The sequence below is a fragment of the Maniola hyperantus genome, chromosome 18 (genome assembly GCF_902806685.2).
Source record: "Maniola hyperantus chromosome 18, iAphHyp1.2, whole genome shotgun sequence".
Taxonomy (NCBI): Eukaryota; Metazoa; Arthropoda; class Insecta; order Lepidoptera; family Nymphalidae; genus Maniola; species Maniola hyperantus.
In genome coordinates this window covers 9,837,067-9,858,445 of record NC_048553.1, presented here as the reverse complement: position 1 = coordinate 9,858,445, position 21,379 = coordinate 9,837,067, and the positions used below count along the sequence as shown (strand labels likewise).

The 21,379-nt window shown below is 36.7% G+C and overlaps 2 protein-coding genes across 6 annotated transcripts in view; one reads left to right on the top strand and one right to left on the bottom strand.

Moving 5' to 3' along the window:
* The first annotated feature begins 3,942 nt into the window (after positions 1-3,942).
* Positions 3,943-21,379, top strand: part of Brf (Brf RNA polymerase III subunit) — a 42,365-nt gene continuing 24,928 nt past the window's right edge. Inside the window, exons 1-3 of one of the 2 annotated variants that reach the window (XM_069504529.1) lie at positions 3,943-4,336; positions 4,906-5,130; positions 6,028-6,132. In XM_069504529.1, coding sequence (XP_069360630.1) covers positions 4,123-4,336; positions 4,906-5,130; positions 6,028-6,132 — 544 coding nt within the window. In that variant the 5' untranslated portion in view covers positions 3,943-4,122. The remainder of the gene's footprint in view (positions 4,337-4,905; positions 5,131-6,027; positions 6,133-21,379) is intronic. The other variant, XM_034978351.2, reaches the window with a different exon arrangement.
* lute (BTB/POZ domain containing protein 3 lute) lies at positions 7,795-20,834 on the bottom strand. 4 transcript variants are annotated; one of them, XM_034978018.2, is made up of 7 exons: positions 20,588-20,834; positions 15,655-15,827; positions 11,808-12,089; positions 10,458-10,605; positions 9,993-10,209; positions 9,084-9,449; positions 7,795-8,602 (listed from the first exon to the last, which is right to left on the bottom strand). In XM_034978018.2, the coding sequence occupies exons 1-7, from the start codon at positions 20,692-20,694 to the stop codon at positions 8,108-8,110; spliced, it is 1,788 nt and encodes a 595-aa protein (XP_034833909.1). In that variant the 5' UTR covers positions 20,695-20,834; the 3' UTR covers positions 7,795-8,107. The 4 variants fall into 4 exon arrangements, with proteins under 4 accessions (XP_034833909.1, XP_034833910.1, XP_034833912.1 ...); XM_034978019.2 differs by lacking the exon at positions 20,588-20,834 and adding an exon at positions 20,254-20,333; XM_034978021.2 differs by lacking the exon at positions 20,588-20,834 and adding an exon at positions 19,562-19,683.

The following is a 21,379-nucleotide window of genomic DNA, read 5'->3' as shown; positions in this document are numbered from 1 at the left end:
TAACTTTGACAAAAGTACTTTTTGTTTTACAGCGCTACACACGGTCTTAACAATTATTTGAAAGGTGATCTCATCATCTATAAACGGAGGTATGGCGTGATATTTAACCAATAGAAAACCTCCTTCAGTATGACGTCATAGTTATGTGAAGAGAACAATTTAAAAATGTTAATTATTTTCGAAGCATGGCGATTGATTAAGTTCCTTGCAGCCTGCGGGCCGAGGCGAACATCTTGGATTTTGGTATACCGAAATCCAAGATGTCTAATGATAAGAAATCTACTCTACTCGTGTGCCTTGGTCGCCACAACACAGACCAATAACTGGTGGAACTTTTTCTAATTTCTAAACCTACTCTATACCTACCTACCTAGTGGTCGGTGCTACCTAGTTATTTATCAAGATGACTTGGAGGAATAAACATGTACTTAATAAGATGAACAATAATTAAGCTACGATAATGATGCAAAACACCTGCCCTGCAGGCAAGGCAATATACGGTTCGAGTACGAAAAACTTGTCCCATGAACCATGTCTCAAAATCTCCATGTCTCGAAATGACGTCATTTTGACGTCAGCCGAAATAAAAATATATTATCATCAGCTCGAAACTTCAGTCTAGTGCTGACGTCACTAAAATGGCGGCCACGTGTACTAGCAATTTGTGCGGCCTTTACCACACGAGTAGATATTATAGACCAGAGGGCAAGCTTCACACTAGCTCACGGATGCTCAGTTTGCGCCCAGTTCGATGGCAAACGGAGCGTCCGTGACATGTCGTGGTGTGCGTGAGCTGCGCTTGAGTGAGTGAACCTACAGCCAGCCGCTAGTATGAAACTTCCCCTAGGGTCTATATATCTACTCGTGTGGCCTTTACCGCCCTCGAGGAGGGTTCTTGAAAGTCCAGGAGTCCAGACTCCCTATCGTTGAAGATCTCGACTCTCATGTCATTTTAAAATGTCTTCCTTATTGTAAATTGCACTATGAATAGGTATAGATACCTATACCTATCACAATAAACACGAGTTTGTATGTAGGTGTGTATTTGTTACTCAATGACGTCACAACTACGTCGCACTGTACCTACATATAAACTGTTTTTTAAAGTAAGTAATTACGTCCAGTAATTCAGAAATTATAAGGCTTTGATACAGACAGATGGACGTCTCGCTTCACTCGGTCAATAATGATAAAAGGGGTAGACAATTCTAAACGGTTTGAAATACCTTTTAGAATCACAGCACGTTCCCAGTCGCCTGTCGGGCCCGGATTTTATCGGATGTTCCATTTAATATGAAGCTTCACACTTGTCTGAAATGAAACTGATTTTGTAACAAAATTCTGCCACTGGAAAATCCGATAAAAATCCGGGCCTGACATACGACAAGAGGGAACGGGCTGAGCCTGTATTCCCCAGCCTGTTGGGATTGCTCTAAACGACTAAAAAAATAAAACAATTTTGATGGAAAAAAATTATAATGCTAATTTGTTATAGGTACCTATATGATTTCATCAGAGAAAAACAATTAATATATTTTTACTCTCATAATAAGTACCTATTCTCTTCCTCCAAAGCAGGCTTCAGACTCACGAGTAACATTCGAGAAGAGTAATGATGGACGATCCCGTAGGTATGGGCGGTATTCTTGCTGGTGTTAGGCTTGGACTTTGGAGACGGTTTCTATGAAATCACAGAGATTCGCGGTCGAAAATGATGGATTACGAAACACCCTCAAGAATCTTTTTATGTTCTAATGTTAGTCTGGAATCTGGAGCCAACTAAGCGAAATACTATATGGCACGCAGGTCTCACTAAAGGTATCTTAAATACATAATCTTGTTGCTTTTATGCACAAGGTAGTTAATAGGTATGTGTTCAAAATGTTTTACAATGTTACTTGCAAATGGAGGGTAACTTTGGCATAGCATAACAGTAATTATTTAAATAACTAAATGTGTAGCTTCTCTATCTTTCGCTTTTTAAATCTTGCAGTAACATAAATAGAAAATCTTAATACGAAGTATGAACAAAAAGTTATACTTTTGAAAAAACATATAGGTAGTTAACTTTAGGTACCTAACTAGTTAGTTACCTCTACCTATTAAAAAACCTTAATACTAACATTGTGGCTAATTCCTTTGTACACAATCTCTAAACTAAACTAAAATATCACGTCTAAATCTATTGCTATCCCTTTCATAATGTTGCTTGCGGAAAAGGAAAGCACTAGATTTAGACCTGTTAATTTAGTTTAGTTTAGAGATTGTGTACTAGAGAATCGGCCCCAATGAAAGTGAAACGTTAACATTATTAAAAAGGTAACATAATATTTAACACTATTAATAAGTAACAAATAAATATCATAATATGTATGTGATAGGTATACAGTTTTACTGAGACAACAATACAATGTAAAATTCAACAATTTAATGTCACTGTCACCCAGCCACCAGCGTCCAGCACCCTAGTAACGTGCTAGTAACTACTGTGATCTGCACAACCTACCTCACAATTAATCATTAGAATTAAGGAATGGTAGTTTTAATGAAAAATAATGTGATCTCGTCGCATCTCTACTTTGTCTAAAACAAAGATTTCCTTAAGCTCTTCTAGGATTGTTTCAGAAGCTACTGAAGAGTCAATCAGAGTGATCAGATCGAGACCAACGCTTCTTGTCTTAGTGGGTGATAGTATCAGCCGATAATCAATTTTTACATAATTAGAATCTTGTCCCCACTTTTTAATGTATTCATATTTGGTTTCCATCTTCCTTGTTGAGTTGAATTATTTTTGCCTCATAAACATACTCCTCCTCTTCTATTCCTTTGTATGTCAAATGAGCTGATGCGATTCCATATAGAGTAATTATGAAATCTTTTAACTCAGTGGAGCCTGTATAATAATCCACGATAAAGCTTATAGCATCCATTAATTCCTTAGGATTTCGAAATGGGTCGGAAGCTGCTACTTTAAGATGCAGAAAAACCCTGCATGTACTTGATTTGATTAAAGATTTTGGCAGGTCATCTTGTATGGGTAAAGTTGTTAAACACTTCCAGCTATTAAAGGATGTGGCAAGATCAACCGAATCTTTAGAACTCTTTATCTTTTTCCAAACAGTCTCCATTACTCCTTTCTTGGTTCTTGCAGCTTCTATATTAAGATTATATAAGCCGGACAACTTGCCGAACATATTAATATCTTTCAGTAAAGTTGTCAAGAAATCTATAAAGTCAAGATTGGGTTCCCTCTGAATTACTCTGACGGCATCTTCCTTTTGAAGTTTTTCGTATCCAAATCGCAATGTTAATTTTGGATTGCTGTATTTTCCGCTCAATACTACACCCTCCGTCAGTTTAAGAATATGAGGATGACTCTCATAGTTCACAGGCACTGTGATCTGCTTTTTGTCAAATGACTTAGTAGAAATTAGGTATTCGCGATTTAAAAGAACCAAGTCAGGGATAGCTCCAGAGTCAATATAAGGGCCCAATAATTCATGTAGATTCACTGATAATTTTTGAACATGGGAATCAGAGAGGTAATCCACACAGAGCTTTAACCTGGAGGGATATTATCTTTATCCAAGTTAGTCTTACCGTTACATTCTGTTCCAGCCGTGGTAATAGCTTTTATAGATGGTACTCCATTAGCCTCAGCCATGTTTTCTGCTGTACAACAATCAACAATCATGGAGTGTTACTAGACAAAAATTTACTTAATTTTAGCCACCGATCACGAAATTCCTTGAAATTCTAGTGATTTCCAACTTTTGAGAGACTTATTTGTAGGTACCTACTTGCTTTTGAATATCGAACAGATTTTTTTAACTGCCTTTTTGGCTCTGCATTCGTGCATTACTTTACTCTATGCTGCATTATATGTGCTAGACGAAGTAGTACTTAATAGGAATTCTTTGCGAAATTCAAAGATTTCGCCAGCTTCAGCCCTCAGCTTTTTTTCTAGTCTGTGAGTACTAAGGTAATCATTCATCCAAGTAAGTTCCAGTCAGTTGTTTAAAAAGTAGTGATTATAATATACTCTTTGGTGTTGTTTACATTTGACCCATATGATTACATGTGGATTACATCTCACATTTTACTTAAGTTTTCGATAAAACCATGTCGGGAAAAAAGTGCAATCATTGTGGGTCTTCAGAGATCGAAGTAGACCCCGCGAGAGGCGATGCTGTTTGCACTAACTGTGGTTCAGTGTTGGAAGACAATATTATAGTTGCTGAGATAGAGTTCCAGGAAAACTCCCATGGTGGAGCGTCTGCAATTGGCCAGTTCGTTTCTGCGGAGACAAAAGGAGGCGCTTCGGGTTTCGGAAGAGGTAGGTAGTCATATTATATCTACAGCATTACATTATTTAAAAGGAGAAAGTGGTTGACTGTCAATATCGATGTACTTAGAGCTGAAACAGCTGGGTCTAGAATCTCGAGATCACTCGATGGACTAGACACGAGAAGGAGTTAAGAAAGTATTTTCAGATATTCCTCTCCCTTGCAAAGTCAGCGAGGGTCAGCTTCAAATCTAAATAACTCGAGGTTGATTGCAGCATTCGAATAGAATGCCCTTCCAGGCAGCATATTTTGTACCACATAATTCTAATTTAAACACCTACAAGCCAAGAGAGAATAGGCACCTTCTGGGCAAGTGTGCTCCAGCCTAGGTCTCATCATTACTTTTTATTAAGAAAGATTGGTGTCAGAGGCTAGTATCTTGCAGTAAAAGGATATAAGTACAGTACTCATACCTATAACACGTTTTGTCGGTTCAACCGACAGAGACAATGCTCTACAAATCTGCTATCTCCTTCTAAAGATTGATGTACATTACTTTGTGCCGCGTGCTGTATATATTTTTTGCATAGACTAATCTCTATGTTTTTTTGTATTACAGCTTTTCATGCTGGCATTGGCCAAGAATCTCGTGAAGTGACATTAAGGAAAGCTAGAGATGGCATCACATCACTGTGCCAGCAGTTGCGGCTGAACCAGCAATGTATTGACATTGCGTGTAATTTCTTCAAGATGGCCCTCGCAAGGCACCTGACAATTGGTCGACACGCGTCTTTGACACAGGCTGCATGCGTATACATGACCTGCAGGACTGAGGGCACTGCCCGTATCCTTTTTTGTTTTATGTTCATCATCATCATTGTTGGGATATTTTTATTTATAGGAAAAATATCTGTAAAAAGAAAAATTTGGATGTCCTGTTTGAGATATATATTTGAAGTAAGTGAATATGTCATCGAACGTAAAACAAAGGATTTTAGAAAAAATAAGAATAAGTTCCAACAATCATCATCAACCCATCCATCCAGCTCACTATTGAGCATGTGTCTCCTTTCAGAATGATAATGGTTTGGCCATTGTCCATACTGGCCAATTGTGGATCGGTACACTGCACACAACTTTGAGAACATTATGGAGGCAACTGTCAGGCATTCAGGCTTCTGCATGATGTTTTTTTTCACTATTAAAGCAAGTGATATTTAATTGCTTAAAATGCACATAGCTCCGAAAAGTTGGAGGTGCCTTCAATCAAAACTCTGATCCCTTAATAGAATGCAAACATCTGAACCACTAGGCTATCACTGCATAGTTCACTCAATAAATTAATGATCCTTACCTCAAGTAAAATCCTTATCCTATCATCCTAATCTCTATATATAAAAATAAATCGCTAAATGTGTTACTGATCGCAAATCTCGAGAACAGCCGACCGATTTCGCTAATTCTTTTTTTATAATATTTCTTGAACTAAGGAAGGTTCTTACGGAGAGAAAAATTTAAAGTATTAAAAAATATATTATAGAATCGCCTAACACGGCGGTACGAAGTTCGCTGGGTCAGTTAGTAATATTATAAATGTGAAAGTGTGGATGTTTGTTACACACAGGCTACTTTTTATCCGGGAAAATCAAAGAGTTCCTGCGGGATTTTGAAAATCGTAAATCCACGCGGATGAAGTCGCGGGCATCAGCTAGTGTATAATATTCTTAACAAATCAGGTCAGATCTCTTAATAGATGTTAGTGACGCCATACAGATGTGCTGCTACCAACTTGGACGCACTTACTTCAAGCTGTCTCGGGCACTCTGCATCAACATACCACCGACTGGTAAGTGCTAGTTTCTAATACGTAGAATAGAATAGAATAGAATAGAATTTATTTATTCAAGTAGACTTATTACAAGTTCTTTTGCATCGTTAACTAGTTTAATTTACCACTGGTTCGGAATGCCGTTCCTACCGAGAAGAACCAGCAAGAAACTCAGCGGTTGCTCTTTTCAAGTCATCAATTTACAACATTATTATACCATACTGTACAAGCAGTTGCAGCCCCGTGCATTGATGGAGCGAGTCAAATCCAAGCTTACTCTTTAATAACTATATTGTGATCATTCTTCAGTACAGTATGCGGCAGAAAGTAATGTACATCGACCTTTAGAAGGAGATAGCAGATTTGTAGAGCACTGTCTCTGTCGTTGAGACCGGCAAAACGTCATATAGGTATGAGTGACAGAGACAATGCTCTAGAAAGCCGAAATGTTATTCTAAAGCTGATGTACAGTTAATATAAAAATAAAAATAAATCTGTTTTTGAATGTACAAGTAAAGCAAGTTCATATGATATAAGTCCCGTCCCGCAAATTGCTTATGCGCGTGGCCGCCATTTTAGTGACGTCAGCACTAGACTGAAGTTTCGAGCTGATGGTATATTTTTATTTCGACTGGCGTCATTTCGATGATAATGAAACATGGTTCCAGCGCAATAGCAATTTGCGAGACTTATACCCCACATGGTATAGTTATCGTACTTTAAAAATACTAACTATTTATTCATTAATTTTTAGGGTTCCGTACCTCAAAAGGAAAAACGGAACCCTTATAGGATCACTTTGTTGTCTGTCTGTCAAGAAACCTACAGGGTACTTCCCGTTGACCTAGAATCATGAAATTTGGCAGGTAGGTAGATCTTATAGCTGACATTTGGGGAAAAATCTGAAAACCGCGAATTTAGGGTTAGATCACTCAAAAAAAATTAAATTGTGGTCATGAACTAATAATTAGTATTTTCAACTTTCCAAGTGAGTGACTATATCAAGTGGGGTATCATATAAAAGGTTTTCACCTGTGCATTTTAAAACTGATTTTTATTTATTTTACGCATCATAGTTTTTGAATTATCGTGCAAAATCGAAAAAATACGACTGAATTACGGAACCCTCTTGCTCTTGCTTGACTCGCACTTGGCCGGGTTTTTTTGTGATGTAACCACTTTACTGTTATCGGATTTTTTTCTATACTTTTGCTATAAGACCTACCTATCTACCAAATTTCATAATTCTGGGTCAACGGGAAGTACCCTATAGGTTTTCTTGACAGACGGACAGACAGACAGACAACAAAGTGATCCTATAAGGGTTCCTTTTTTCCATTTGAGGAACGCATTTTTAGGGTTCCGTAAACCCTAAAAATGCGTTGCTGGCGGTGCAATTCTTATTGTGTATAAGGAATAAGCTTAGCTATCTTTTGATATATCTTGATGTAAAATCCCCAGGTAAATGTATAATTTAGATCTATTAGTACTGTTTTGGTTAGTTTTTACTTTCAACCACCAAAATTTTCACTTTCTGAGATGATGTTGTCGTACTGCCATAAAATTTTTCAGATTTTACATCTTTCTGTCAAAGATGTAAAATGTTATTTATCCTTACTACTAAGTATAAGTAAAATGTAACTGTATTTACCCATTTAAAAAATGAAATAAAACAAAATATTAAGCTATTTTAAATTTATTCCAATGAACTTCAAGTGTAATAATATTATTATCATTATTAATAATTTTCTAAATCTACAAATTTCTAGAGAGCTTTACAACACCCATATCACATTCTTAAGGTACTTCTATCCCTTTTCAACAATATACACAGGACTTTATAATCAACAAAATAATTTAACATGGGAATGATTAAATTCTAAAAATTTTATAAATATTTCGATTAAGACATTTTTGTCTCCAGTTCCAATAAAATGCATTTCTTATATTATACTGAATAATAATTTAGCGGCCGCAGTCTAGTCATCAGTTGTCAGTCCTCATTAGTACTAGTATTAGTCATGGAAGTATTGACTGTAGGACCATAGTAAATGAGTTCTGGAATCTGACCACCTTGGACTCCTGTTCCATTCGTACTCTCTGAGGAACAATGGAATTGGAATGTAACCGTGCCCATGTACACTTCACTCAGTCCTTCTTGTCCAAAATAACTTAACTCGCTCCCGTCTAGTATAGCGGAAGCTGTATAGAAACATTCAGGTTCAATTTGTATAGGATTCTCAAAGTACACATGGAAAGTGTTACTCGACCCGTCAGAAAAGAATTTCGTATTATTCTCTGCTAGCACTCGTCCTAATCGCTTTAACTCGATCTTCACATTGTAATCAGCTGCACCATTCGACGATCCATAAAGTCCAAAACCAACTACGAATATCCTTTTATCAACACAGAACTGTATCGAGTCACATCTGCCTCTGTATCTCCATTGGTTACTTCTGTATGCACATGATTGAAACCTGTGGCAAATCTGAAAAGAAAATAATATGTAATTAATTTTTAATACTTAGGATACTGAACAATTATTACAATATTCTAAATATCGAGAAAATATTTTGGAAAAAGAGCAACCCTGTGCTAAGAGAACAATAGGATCCCAAGCTACAACATCATGACATCATCAAATCTTTTTAAATACTTTTCAGAGGGCACATTTGGTTCAAATTGCTCAAGGATTAATGTCAAGATCATTAAATCAATAATTATTAAAATATAGATATACAGCCCGTACTCAGAGTCGCTTAATCGTTACTTAAGTTTAGTTAAAACGAGACAGAGCTATATCTCTCACATAAATCTGAATCGTTAACTCAATCTTAAGTAACGATTAGCGACTGTGAGTACAGCTGTTGGTCAATCATTTTAGAGAGCTCTAAGCGCAAATGATCGGCGCATTAGCGAAAACAGCTTAGTCTATTATAGCGAAATAATATAAACAAAGTTTCAATTACCTGGGCTTTTAGACCAGCTCTTGCCTTTATAGGATAGGATAACTGTGGTTTGCTTGCTGCAGTAAAATGTAAAAATATATCTATTGTTTCTTGAGGTGTCAGTATGCCAAGTTGTGCAGCACTATTGGCAAACTCCTCTAATGTCATGGTCGGAAATCTGATTAGGTATATGGCACTGCCGAGCATGGCTCTCTTGTTAGCCGGAGTGATGTCAGTCTCTCTACGCACACATTCAGCATGAGCCCAAGCTAATGCCGCTTCAAACAAATTTATTTCCTTGCAATTGAGCGTCTCTCTCGCCAACACAGACTCTAGAGTAGATACGTCTATGTCAACAAAACCTTCAGATGTGAGGGCCATCTCAGCCTACAATAGAAATATTAAAATGAGATTGTGATTCAAATAAAACTGCAATACAATTTGTTCAATAGTTTATTTACATTATTTAACTTTTTAATAGTAAATAAAAAATTTACAAAGTCCTTAAATCATTTCAACAGACATCACATGCTTCAAATTATACATGCAAATCGTACAACTACACAAAATGTATTGCAGTCGACTTACATTAACACAATTAAATCGTTGGAAACCGCTGAATACTATCTCTTGTTTTCAAATTTAATAAATGACTAGATTATATAGACACTTTGAATGGAATGAAACTGAGATTTTTTGTCACTCTTAAAGCTAAATCACAACCAAAAAATGAGTATTATATTATTGACTTTGTAATTTGCTTAACTCAAATTAATTATTGTATAAATTGTGCAAATTATCGTTAGAAAGTTCTCTTTCGGGACTTGAAAAGTTGCGACTGGAAGATTCTGAGAGATCCATGAATAGACTACTATAGGATGACGATGGTTCAAGGCAGACGGTTGCTAGGTTTTCTGTCGACTCACATACCTGCGCATCGATAACTTCCCAGCACCTCTGCATTAGTTCTGGCTCTTCAAACAAGCGTGATTGACTTAGGAGCAAGCATGCATTTTTGGCTGTTAAACTAGTTTCCAAGTAGTTGACACAGGCTCTTGCTAGGTGCGGTACAATATATTTCTTTGCAACATACAGCGTTGACAGAACTGTGTCTGCCTCTAACTGAATTTCATCACAATATAAATACCTGTAAAAAGAAAAATAATGAATGTTTCCATCCATTTTATTGGCAATTATTATACTATTCATTATTGATAATAATAATTCTTGCATCTTTATTTAATTTCTAGATACTCTGAATTTCCCAGTGTCAAGCATCTCTTTACCAAAAGAGATGCTTGACGCTTAAAATCGGACGGATGGGATTAAAAAGCTAGTAAATATGCAGACAGACATACTATCGCATTTATAATATTATTAGGATGAATATCTTACTTCAGTAATATGAGGAAGGCTGATGGCTCAACATCAGGCACCTCTATTTCTTGTTTACATTCTGCCAAGCCTCCATAGAACATAGCGTAGAATACTGAACTGCCAGTCGCCAAGACATATTTATGTGCGGGAATAACTTGTGTATGTCCTGAAAGGTAAATAAATACTGTTTAAAACATAAATTATAATGGTGAATACAGATTTTCACTTCAATTTTAACTATTGTGTACTTTGGTTAATCAGATTGATAACAGTAATTTATTATCATGAAAATGACGTCAAATAAATTGATTCGGAACTAGATGATGCGCGTGAATTTGGCCAGCCAGTAAAGCCAGTGGGAACTCTGATTTTTCAGGACCAAAAGTAGCTTTACACCGTATGTAAGCTACTTCTATACCAAATATAGTCAAAATCGGTATAATGGATGGGCCGTGTAAAGCTAACAGACAGACATACACACCTTCACAAATATTAGTAATTTTTTTATTAGTAGATTTACAAGTTATAATCTAAGATGCATAAAGTGTGACTACATAATTTGCCCTTTAGGGTTAGGAAAGGCCTTTGCAAGTCTGCATATAAACAATAGTAATATTGGCAAGGTAGATAGTTAAATAGGTTGAAATTGTATTACAAAACTTGCTGTTTACGAATATCAAAAAATCATTCTGTCAAATTGAGAATCTCCTCCTTTTTTTGAAGTCAGTTAAAAAGAGCAACTGCTGAGCTCAAGTACCTAACTACTAAGGTTCTTCCTGCTTTTTTATAGAACAGAAACATTCGAAAATAAACCATTGTTACATTTTTTACCAAGCATTGATTGAATTTTATTATTCAAAATACTTTGTAAAAGTTTAATTGAATAACAGTTTCTTTTGCCCTAAACTACAACTCAAACTGTATCTTGACATATTAACCTGCTGAGATGATGTTGTGGACTGATTTATTTAGAGCTGCAGTAGTATTAATTAGAATATTATATCAATGTTCAAATTCAGAAACAATAAACAGACAAATTTAACAGAAGTAACTAATAGTAGAGAAAAGGTAACCAGTCAAGTGTGAGTTGGGCTTGCACATGAAGGGTTCCATACCATCATACAAGAACAACTTTTAACTGTTTTTGTACTGTAGCCACAAATTCACGGTCTATCTGATTTTCCCCTTGTGCTTATAAGACATTGCTACAGCTGCCTAATTTCATGATTCTAGGTCAAGGTTTCTCTTGATAGGTCTTGACAAACAACAGACAGACAATGAAGTGATCCATTTTCTGTTCTCCTTTTTTTCTTTTGAAGTATAGAACCTTAAAAGTCATAGGAAAATATAGTGTAATAAAAGCCTTACCAGGTCCTCCTACTATGAATGTGATATCAGCCATTAACTGATTGTTAAACATTGCTGCGTTTCTTTCTCGGACGGTAGGTTTAGTTGCTTGCCAGTTGGGATCTAGGGTTGCAGTTCCGGGAGGTGGGGCGGGGGACACTGTGGGGGAAAGAGCGGAGCTTGTTGACCCGCAGGGGGAAGGTGGCCCGCTGTAACATTGTGATACTTGTGTCCCTGTTTCACGTTGAGATATTGTGTGTGGCGGCGACAGGGACAAACCACCGCCATTGTTGATGTTTTCCGCTGTAAACAATAATAATACAAATTAAAATTGTATGTAGCTAATGCCCAGCATAGATTCCACACCCTTTTTTTTAAAAAGAATATTAGCCAATTGCTATGCTATTAGTTAATTGCTGACTAATATTCCCCTTCCCTCTCCAATTAAGTGTAAAACTTGTGCTAGGAGTAGGTACGACAATAGTGTAACCGGTAGGATTTGAACCAGCGACCTTTCGGTGTTCTTTTCAGTCCGCTCCTTTAACCGTTGAGCTGTGAGGCTCTTTGTACATTGATGGTACTATGTAAGAAAACTTCATATGGAAGTGTTAACAGTAACTGGGCAAAGTTTCTCAATCATAATATCAACAATGTATGAACATGTAGATCAAACAGACAGACAAACATTAATGTATATCTAATGTAGGTTTACTGCAATTTGTTACTAATAGATAGATATAGCCATTATAATATCACTTGTGAGAATCCAGGGCTACTTGGCTAATAATGTATTTATTATAAAGAGCTGTGTGCTTAGTGGAAAGAGTGCATTGGTTTTTTATCATTTGGGGCTTCTATGATTCCACATCTTTTAGCTATCGATATAAAATTACAGATATTTACACTCAATTTCTTTTTTTGGTACCTAAGTACTTAATAAATATCGTGAAGAAAAATCTCAAGGTACCTAAAATATAATCAGCATCAAAGCTAATAAAATTGAATCTGTCTTTTGTATAACCAGGCCCCGCCAATATGCATAATGATTTAAGCCAATGCTAAATAACCTGTTTTGCACTGTTTTTCTTAAATACGTGACGAAAATACTAGTTCGTACGCTTTGAATAAATCAATACATTTTACTACAAAATTCCTATCCTTACCATTCATCCATGCATTGGTTTGAGCTACCGACATGCTATCCCGGGTTTCTGTCAGCCTTTTCGGAGGTTTAGAAACGATTCTTGAGCACAAATTGGACATTTTATCACTGTATCTACTATTATTTCCAGTTTCAACAAACACCTGAGCACTAAACAATACGTCGCGCAGCCATTTTGTCAGTGACGCTAGGGATGCTCGATATTCATCGATGTTGAGCGTGAAAACATCGATGTTTTGACATGGATATTGTCCTCTAAACATCGATACGGAACAAAATTATTGAAAATCGATGTTTGGTTTGTGTTGTTTAAAAAATATGCTAGATATCACTGTACTGATATTATACATGCGAAAGTGTGTCTGTCTGCTAGCTTTTCACGGCCCATCTGATTTTGACGAAATTTTGTATAAAGATAACTTGCATCCCGAAGAAGAAGATAACTTGTATGAGGAACTTTTTGTCCCGGAAAATCCAAGAGAAAACCACGGGATTATTGAAAAAAATTTAAACTTACGCAGACGAAGTTCATCATCTAGCTCTAATATGTAGGTAACATGATTTCATGGTTAAAAAAGAAAAACTAACTTAGGACCGAGTTTATCCTGTAGTAGGTACCTATTTTAATATTACTCACCAAATTTTGTCATTTTATATAATTTGTTTTCGAGTAAATCGAAATAATAAATATTTAAAAAATACGTTTGATTTTAGACCTACTAAAAAATCTATGTTTTTATTACGGTATTTATGAAACATCGATATTACTTATCGATATTTACATCGATGTTTTTTTAGCATAGCTCAACCCTACGAGACGCAAACGGACAGTGCAGCCAACACAAAAACATAGCGGGCGTACCACAACAAAAACAAGTTTCTGAATACGCAAATTTAATAAGGGTCGATCCACATTGACGCTGGGTCGAATATTCGAATTTTACATTAAATTATCTTACTTTAGAATTTTCGAATATTCGAATTTTAGAATCCTGATTCTAAATCGAGTCCTGACTACTATTTTCTGGCCGGTGATGGTCAAAGACCGGTGATGTACAGTGGACTGCTAACGACATAACGAGGTAATGCGAGGCGATCCCTCAGGATGAATCGCGTTAATAATATAGCAGGTACGCGATAGGTTGAAATGGCGACAGGCAATCGGGTAGGGAACGCCCCGCACACCCGCACAGCCCCCGCGCTAACCCGGTGCGGGCGAGCGTGGGTGGCGTGGGCGTGTGCGTGGCGTCCACCCGCCTCATAGGTAGGTACCGATTTGCCATCTCTTAGCCTGTCGCGAACTATACGTAGCTGTGTCCATTTGTAAATAATTATTTCTTCAAACAATTTTATTGTAGGTATGTAATGTGGGTCTTTATTAAATTATACCTAGTGTGTATAATAAGAATCTTTTAATTGCACCAAGTCCACTTATTGGTGACCCACATATTTAGAAAATAAGCTTCTGATCGCTGAATCGTAAGCAGTTGAGTGACTTGCGAGTAGGTGTGATAAAGTATTCAAAGTATGCCTACGCGAATTTATGATAATGTTGAAATTTTTGTGTAGGTAGGTAATATCACAAGAAAAATAACCTTGTATGTTGCATTATAATGATTAATGTATTTAATAATTAAATAAACAGGTAATTAGGCAATGCTGTGATAATTTAATTAGACGGTAGATATATTTTATTTATAAACATCCATCCATAGGTAGGTCCTGTATTACATATAAAAAATAATGCAATATTTTTTTCTTTCGTCCGTTGGTTATATTACCTGCCTATGCGTTCACGATTAGGGATGTTTTGCTACCGAGTCGAGTCGGACTCAGACACGAAGGGTTCACGAAAATAACATTTTCTCAAACATGCATGGAAATATTGTCATTATTTTCGAAAAAAGAACACGCGAAGTATCGAATTTTTCGTTTTATAAAAAGTGTGTTTTATTTCCCTGCATTCTTTTGAGAAAAGCACTATGTATATATGCCATGGCGGGAAATGGCAATTGCCTGTCTCGTATTTAGTGAAGTCTCATACTCGACCTGCAATTGCCTACTTCCCGGCCTTTGCAATAATGTACTATTTATTTTCATGGCGGCCATTTTGAAGTTTTTATTGTTTGTTGTTATAGCGGAAATAGAAATACACATTTTGTGAAAATTTCAACTCTGTACCTATTACGGTTCATGAGATATAGCCCGCTTACAGACAGACGGACCGATTGACGGACAGCGGAGGCTTAGTAATAGGGTCCAGTTAGCACCGTTCGGGTACGGAACACCGAATACCTACCTACCTACCTACCGAGAACCTACCCTTGTAAGGCCGGCCAAAGGCTAACTTATAATGATTTTTTTTTAATCCGGGTATCTTTAAAACAAGAGTGAATAGGCACCTTCTAGGCAAACGCGTCCCATCTTAGGCCTGTAATCGTGGTCAAGCGTGCGCCTATAATCAGTACCCTTATTATAAATGCGAAAGTGTGTTTGTTTGTTGGTTTATTGGTTTGTCCTTCAATCACGTCGCAACGGTGCAACGGTTTGACGTGATTTTTTGCATGGGTATAGATAAAGACCTGGAGAGTGACATACTTTTCATCCAGGAAAATCCAAGAGTTCCCACGGGATTTTTAAAAACCTAATTCCACGCAGACGAAGTCGCGGGCATCAGCTAGTGAATAAATAAATAAATAAAGTTACCTTGCACTAACGGTCTGGCCCGTTGCACAGAGTTGTTCCTTCGCCTGTGGACGCGCTGCGACGTCTCTTGGCAGTTCAACTCGGCGAAACGACCGTCTTCGTCGATGAGGCTCTCGAAGAAGTCCACACTGCTGTTCATCGATGACCGGGATTGGAACGCATGCCAAAATACCCTGGACATAGAATAAAAACGGTCAAGTGCTGTTGTGATGTAACCACAACGGTTTTCAGATTTTTTCCTTTACTTCTCTACATAGTATAAAATAAAGTCGCTTCCCGCTGTCTGTATGTATGTATGAACGCGTAGATCTTTTAAACTACGCAACGGATTTTAATGCGGTTTTCACCAACAGATAGTGATTCAAGAGGAAGGTTTATATTTATAGCTTTAGTTTAATTCTCAAAAAAATAGAGATCCCTAGAGAAATTGAAATAATGTGAATTAGGTCGGAAAAAAATCCTCTCATTTGAGAGTTTCCGAGGCAATGACACCTCAATGACACCACATTAGTATCTACATTGCACCCATGCGAAGCCGGGGCGGGTCGCTAGTGTACTATTAAAAACTCAACTACATGCCAAATTTCATGATTCTAGGTCAACGGGAAGTACCCTACAGGTTTCCCTGACAGACACGACAGATATACAGACGGACAGACAGACAACACAAAGAATGTGTTAAGTGTGTTAATGAACAAATAATTCGTAGTAACCCAAGTAACATTTAATTGGGGCCTAGATTGTAAAAAATACGTTTAGGTTTTATGAGGGTCGTAAAAAGGTTAATGATTTGCTATCTGTACTATTAAGTACTTGAGAATGATTAGTAAGTCCTAAAACTAATTATTTATTATTACAACCTTGGAGACGTTGACAAGAGTTTTAATTAAAGTTATTTTAACCTATGTCTCAAGAGCCTAGGTATAGTCCTAGGATTTTATAGCTGTCGTAGACTCCTCATTAAGTTCTGAAAAGACTAGCATTATGCTAGAGTGAGATCCAAAGGTTAACCTTATTAGTATTTTCAATTTTCAAAGTAAGATAACTATACATATACCAAGTGGCGTATCATATGAAAGGGCTTTACCTGTATATTCTAAAACAGATTTTCATTTATTTTTTTGCAAAGTAGTTTTTGATTTAACGTGCGAAATGTCGAAAAAATACCCGAGTACGGAATCCTCGATGCGCGATTCTGATTCGCACTTGGCTGGTTTTTGTCCATAAACATAAATGAAATTGACCATTTTTTTTAAATTCCGATCGACTACGTTTTATGTAAGGATCACTTCTTTGTAGCGAAAGAAAAAAATCGGGACAGCAGTTGGTCTTTTAATACAATAGGAGAAAGCAATGTGCTAAAATAGCTTACATCGCCGCATCCCGATTACCATCTCAATTTTCAACCTGTCACGGACTATACTTATTCGTACGCAAATCATTCTAAAAGGTGTTCCATAATTTTAATTATTGAATTTCGCACGGTTACATAATTTTAATTGTTGAATTTTGCTCTTGCACAAAATTATCTTTGTGATCACAAATTTGGCGCAAGGATACAATAATTATATTGACCGATTAAGGCGAACTACAGTGTCAAGTTTTGTTTCCTCAAAACCTTAATTCTCAACCTCTAAATAGGTACCTTGTACTTTCGCATTTAGTTACATATATAAAAACCCTACTTTTTAGAGACAAAATAATAAGTGTAGATACTGATCCTGTCTGGAAACTGATTATTTCCGGTCAGCAGCATAGTTATTATTAATTAGGTATATTATTTTAAGAATAATTTTCAAGCCTGCTCTTGAAAGTTGAAACACATTACCAAGGCAGAAAAGTTGAATGTTGAAATAAGACTTGAGAAAAAACAGCTTTATTGGCCTTTATTAACCTTTTATACAGACGTGCTGGCATCTAGAGCAAAATGAGCAAAATGACCAAGATGGCGGCAAGAAGCAGGTTATGTTCATGACAAGTAATTTAAAAAGTTAAAAAAAAACCGACTGCGGTTTGCACTGCATTTTTTTCATTGCGCACATTGGGCATAAAATTCGCCATTTCGTTTTTTTAAATTTTTATGTAGATGCCCAGTGACACTCGCGCTATCATGACGAATCTAATGACGTATCATTTATCAGAATCGGTTAAGCCGTTGAGTAGTTACGAGCGGACATAGGAACGGACATACATACAGGTCAAAATCATAACCCTCCTTTTGGGCTTCGCCGCACTCGGGTAAAAATGCATTTGAGGAGCTGGCGAACAGAATAGGACTAGTCCACGAAATTAAATTTGATAGGACGGCGAAAAAACTGGTACCACTTAGGTACGATTGCATTTTACGTTTTTGGTATTGGACTAATCCGGTTTAGTTTGTATTACACACTTTTTGAAGCTATTTTTACCCCACTTGAACCAGTCTTCGTTGAAAATAGTAATAGGGGTCAACAAACTGCACAAGACACTATGATTAAAAAAATCGGCCAAGTACTGTACGAGTCAGACTCGCGAACCGAATTGTTTAACATAAAAATAGAATAATTTCTGCTGGAAAATGAGGAAACCTGCATACCTGAGAGTTCTCCATAATGTCACATAATGTTCTCAAAAGTGTGTGAGGTCTGCCAATCCGCACTTGGCTAGCGTAGTGGACTATGGCCAAACACATCTCATTCTGAGAGGAGACTGGTACTCAGTAGTGAGCCGGCGATGAGTTGATCATGAAGCAGACATTAGAGTGTCAGTGGGTCCTGTGCAGGGACCGAGTTTAAAATCAGTTATTTTAATTGTTATATTATACGTTCGAGATAGCGTTGCTGACGCATTTAGCCAAATAGCGTTACATTTAATAGCAGGTTTGCAATTTTAAGTTGTGAGTAAATCAAAACCGGCCAAGTGCGAATCAGACCAACGCACCGAGGGTTCCGTACTATAGTCGTATTTTTTCGACATTTTGTACGATAAATCAAAAACTACTTAGCATAAACATAAATAAAAAATTGTTTCAGAATGTACAGGCAATGCCCTTTCATTTGATACCCCTCTTGTATCTGTAGATGTAGTAATCTTACTGTGAAAGTTGAAAATACTAAATTATTTGTTCATGAACACATTTTTTTTCGTAATGTTACCACAAATTGACGGTTTTCGGATTTGTTCCCTTACGTGTGCCAAATTTCATGATTCTAGGTGAACAGGAAGTACCCTCTAGGTTTTTTGACAGACCCGACAGACAGACAACGAAGTGATCCTATAAGCGTTCCTTTTTTCCTTTTGAGGTAGGTACGGAACCCTAAAAAGTGCCTCATACATTACTAGTTTATGACTTGACTACACTCATTTAAAAAATGCATGCCAAATTTCATCCCGATCCGTCCAGTAGTTTGAGCTGAGCGTTGATAGATCAGTCAGTCAGTCAGCTTTTCCTTTTATATATACACAGATTCATAGATTACATGCTTTTAGATAAATATGCTAATCAGTACTCGTATTATAAATAAGAAAGTGTGTTTATTGGTTTGTCCTTCAATCACGTTGCAAGTTGTAACTAAGCAACGGGTCGACGTGAGTTTTGGGTGTATTTTAAGAGAGTAGCGTAGGCTACTTTTATCTCGGAAAATCATACCTAGAGTTCCCACGGGATTTTTAAAAACTAAATCCACGATGATGAAGTCGCGGGCATCAGCTAGCTCTTTATAACTTCCAACTACTACTAACTTATTGTAATTTTTAATAGAATTAATAATAATTAGAACGTAATATTCTCGTCTCGTTTATTATTCTTATTATTTTAATTACTAAAACTGGATTTTTTATAGCAAAACATGTAGTAGGTAACGTTTTACAAGATGGATATAAAAAATTGAATTTGCATCTATTTGACGTTTTTGAAAAATGTACCAACCGGTCAATGAAAAACACTAAGTCGGCCTTAGTGAAGACCCAGCGCCAAAATATTTTCCCCAATATAACAGGCAATATCCTGGGCGAACGCGTGGCTCTCCCCTTTAACTCATCTTTTAGCACTAATCGCTCTTTATAACTTCGAGCTACTACTATAAATTTGTAACTTTTCTATCTAATTTCAGTACGTATTTAGTTGGAACGTAATATTCTTGTCTCGTCTATTATTATTATTATTTTAATTACTAAAACTGAATTTTTATAGCAAAACGTGTAGTAAAGTTTTACGAGATGGATATAAAAAATTGAATTTGCATCTATTTGACGTTTTTGAAAAATGTACCAACCGGTCAATGAAAAACACTAAGTCGGCCTTAGTGAAGACCCAGCGCCAAAATATTTTCCCCAATATAACAGGCAATATCCTGGGCGAACGCGTGGCTCTCCCCTTTAACTCATCTTTTAGCACTAATCGCTCTTTATAACTTCGAGCTACTACTATAAATTTGTAACTTTTCTATCTAATTTCAGTACGTATTTAGTTGGAACGTAATATTCTTGTCTCGTCTATTATTATTATTATTTTAATTACTAAAACTGGATTTTTATAGCAAAACGTGTAGTAAAGTTTTACGAGATGGATATAAAAAATTGAATTTGCACCTATTTGACGTTTTTGAAAAATGTACCAACCGGTAAATGAAAAACACTAAGTCGGCCTTAGTGAAGACCCAGCGCCAAAATAATTTTCCCCAATATAACAGGCAATATCCTGGGCGAGCGTGGCTCTCCCCTTTAGCACTAATAGCTCTTTATAACTTCAAGCTACTACTATAATATAGTAACTTTTCTACCTAATTTCAGTACGTATTTAGTTAGAACGTAATATTCTTGTCTCGTCTATTATTATTATTATTTTAATTACTAAAACTGGATTTTTTATAGCAAAACGTGAACTAACATTTTACAAGATGGATATAAAAAGTTGAATATGCACGTATTTGACGTTTTTGAAAAATGTACCAACCGGTAAATGAAAAACACTAAGTCGGCCTTAGTGAAGACCCAGCGCCAAAATATTTTCCCCAATATAACAGGCAATATCCTGTGCGAACGCGTGGCTCTCCCCTTCATCTCATCCTTTAGCACTGATCTCAAGCATGTCCGTTACAAATAGTCACACAAGTCACAACACAGATCACAGAAACTCTTTCAGTTTGACTAGAATTATTTTATAGCGGGTTGACGGTACTATGCGCGCGCGCATACAATCTCGACTGAGAAATTGAGAATCGTGCTATGTTCGTCCGCACAAGAACGGCTCTTACGCAAGGTCGGAGGGACACCTGTCTCCAGCGGAGCAAGTGAATCGAGAAAGTGTATGATGTCACACTTTTATCGTAATGTCACAGTAATATGTAACTTTAAAGCATAAAGTATTACGATTATCTACTTACTTTGAAACAGGCACTGTTGCATTAGGATGTCGCAGTTTTTCATTTTAGTTGTTACTAGCTTATGCTCGCGACTTCGTCCGCGTGGACTATACAAATTTCAAACCCCTATTTTACCCTCTTAGGGGTTGAATTTTCAAAATTCCTTTCTTAGCGGATGCCTACGTCATAATAGCTATCTGCATTGCAAATTTCAGCCCGATCCGTCCAGTAGTTTGAGCTGTACGTTGATAGATCAGTCATTCAGTCAGTCAGTCACCTTTTCCTTTTATATATTTAGACTAGCTTATGCTCGCGACTTTGTCCGCGTGGACTACACATTATTACAAACCCCTATTTCACACCCTTAGGGTTTGAATTTTCAA

Excerpts from the sequence above, each read along its gene's own strand:
- lute (XM_034978018.2), bottom strand. The coding sequence starts at position 20,694 with ATGAAGGGGAGAGCCACGCGTTCGCACAGGATATTGCCTGTTATATTG. Across the intron at positions 10,210-10,457 it reads GCCTTCCTCATATTACTGAA|GTATTTATATTGTGATGAAA; the intron begins GTAAGATATTCA and ends TTCTTTTTACAG. Across the intron at positions 9,450-9,992 it reads GGGAAGTTATCGATGCGCAG|GCTGAGATGGCCCTCACATC; the intron begins GTATGTGAGTCG and ends TTTCTATTGTAG.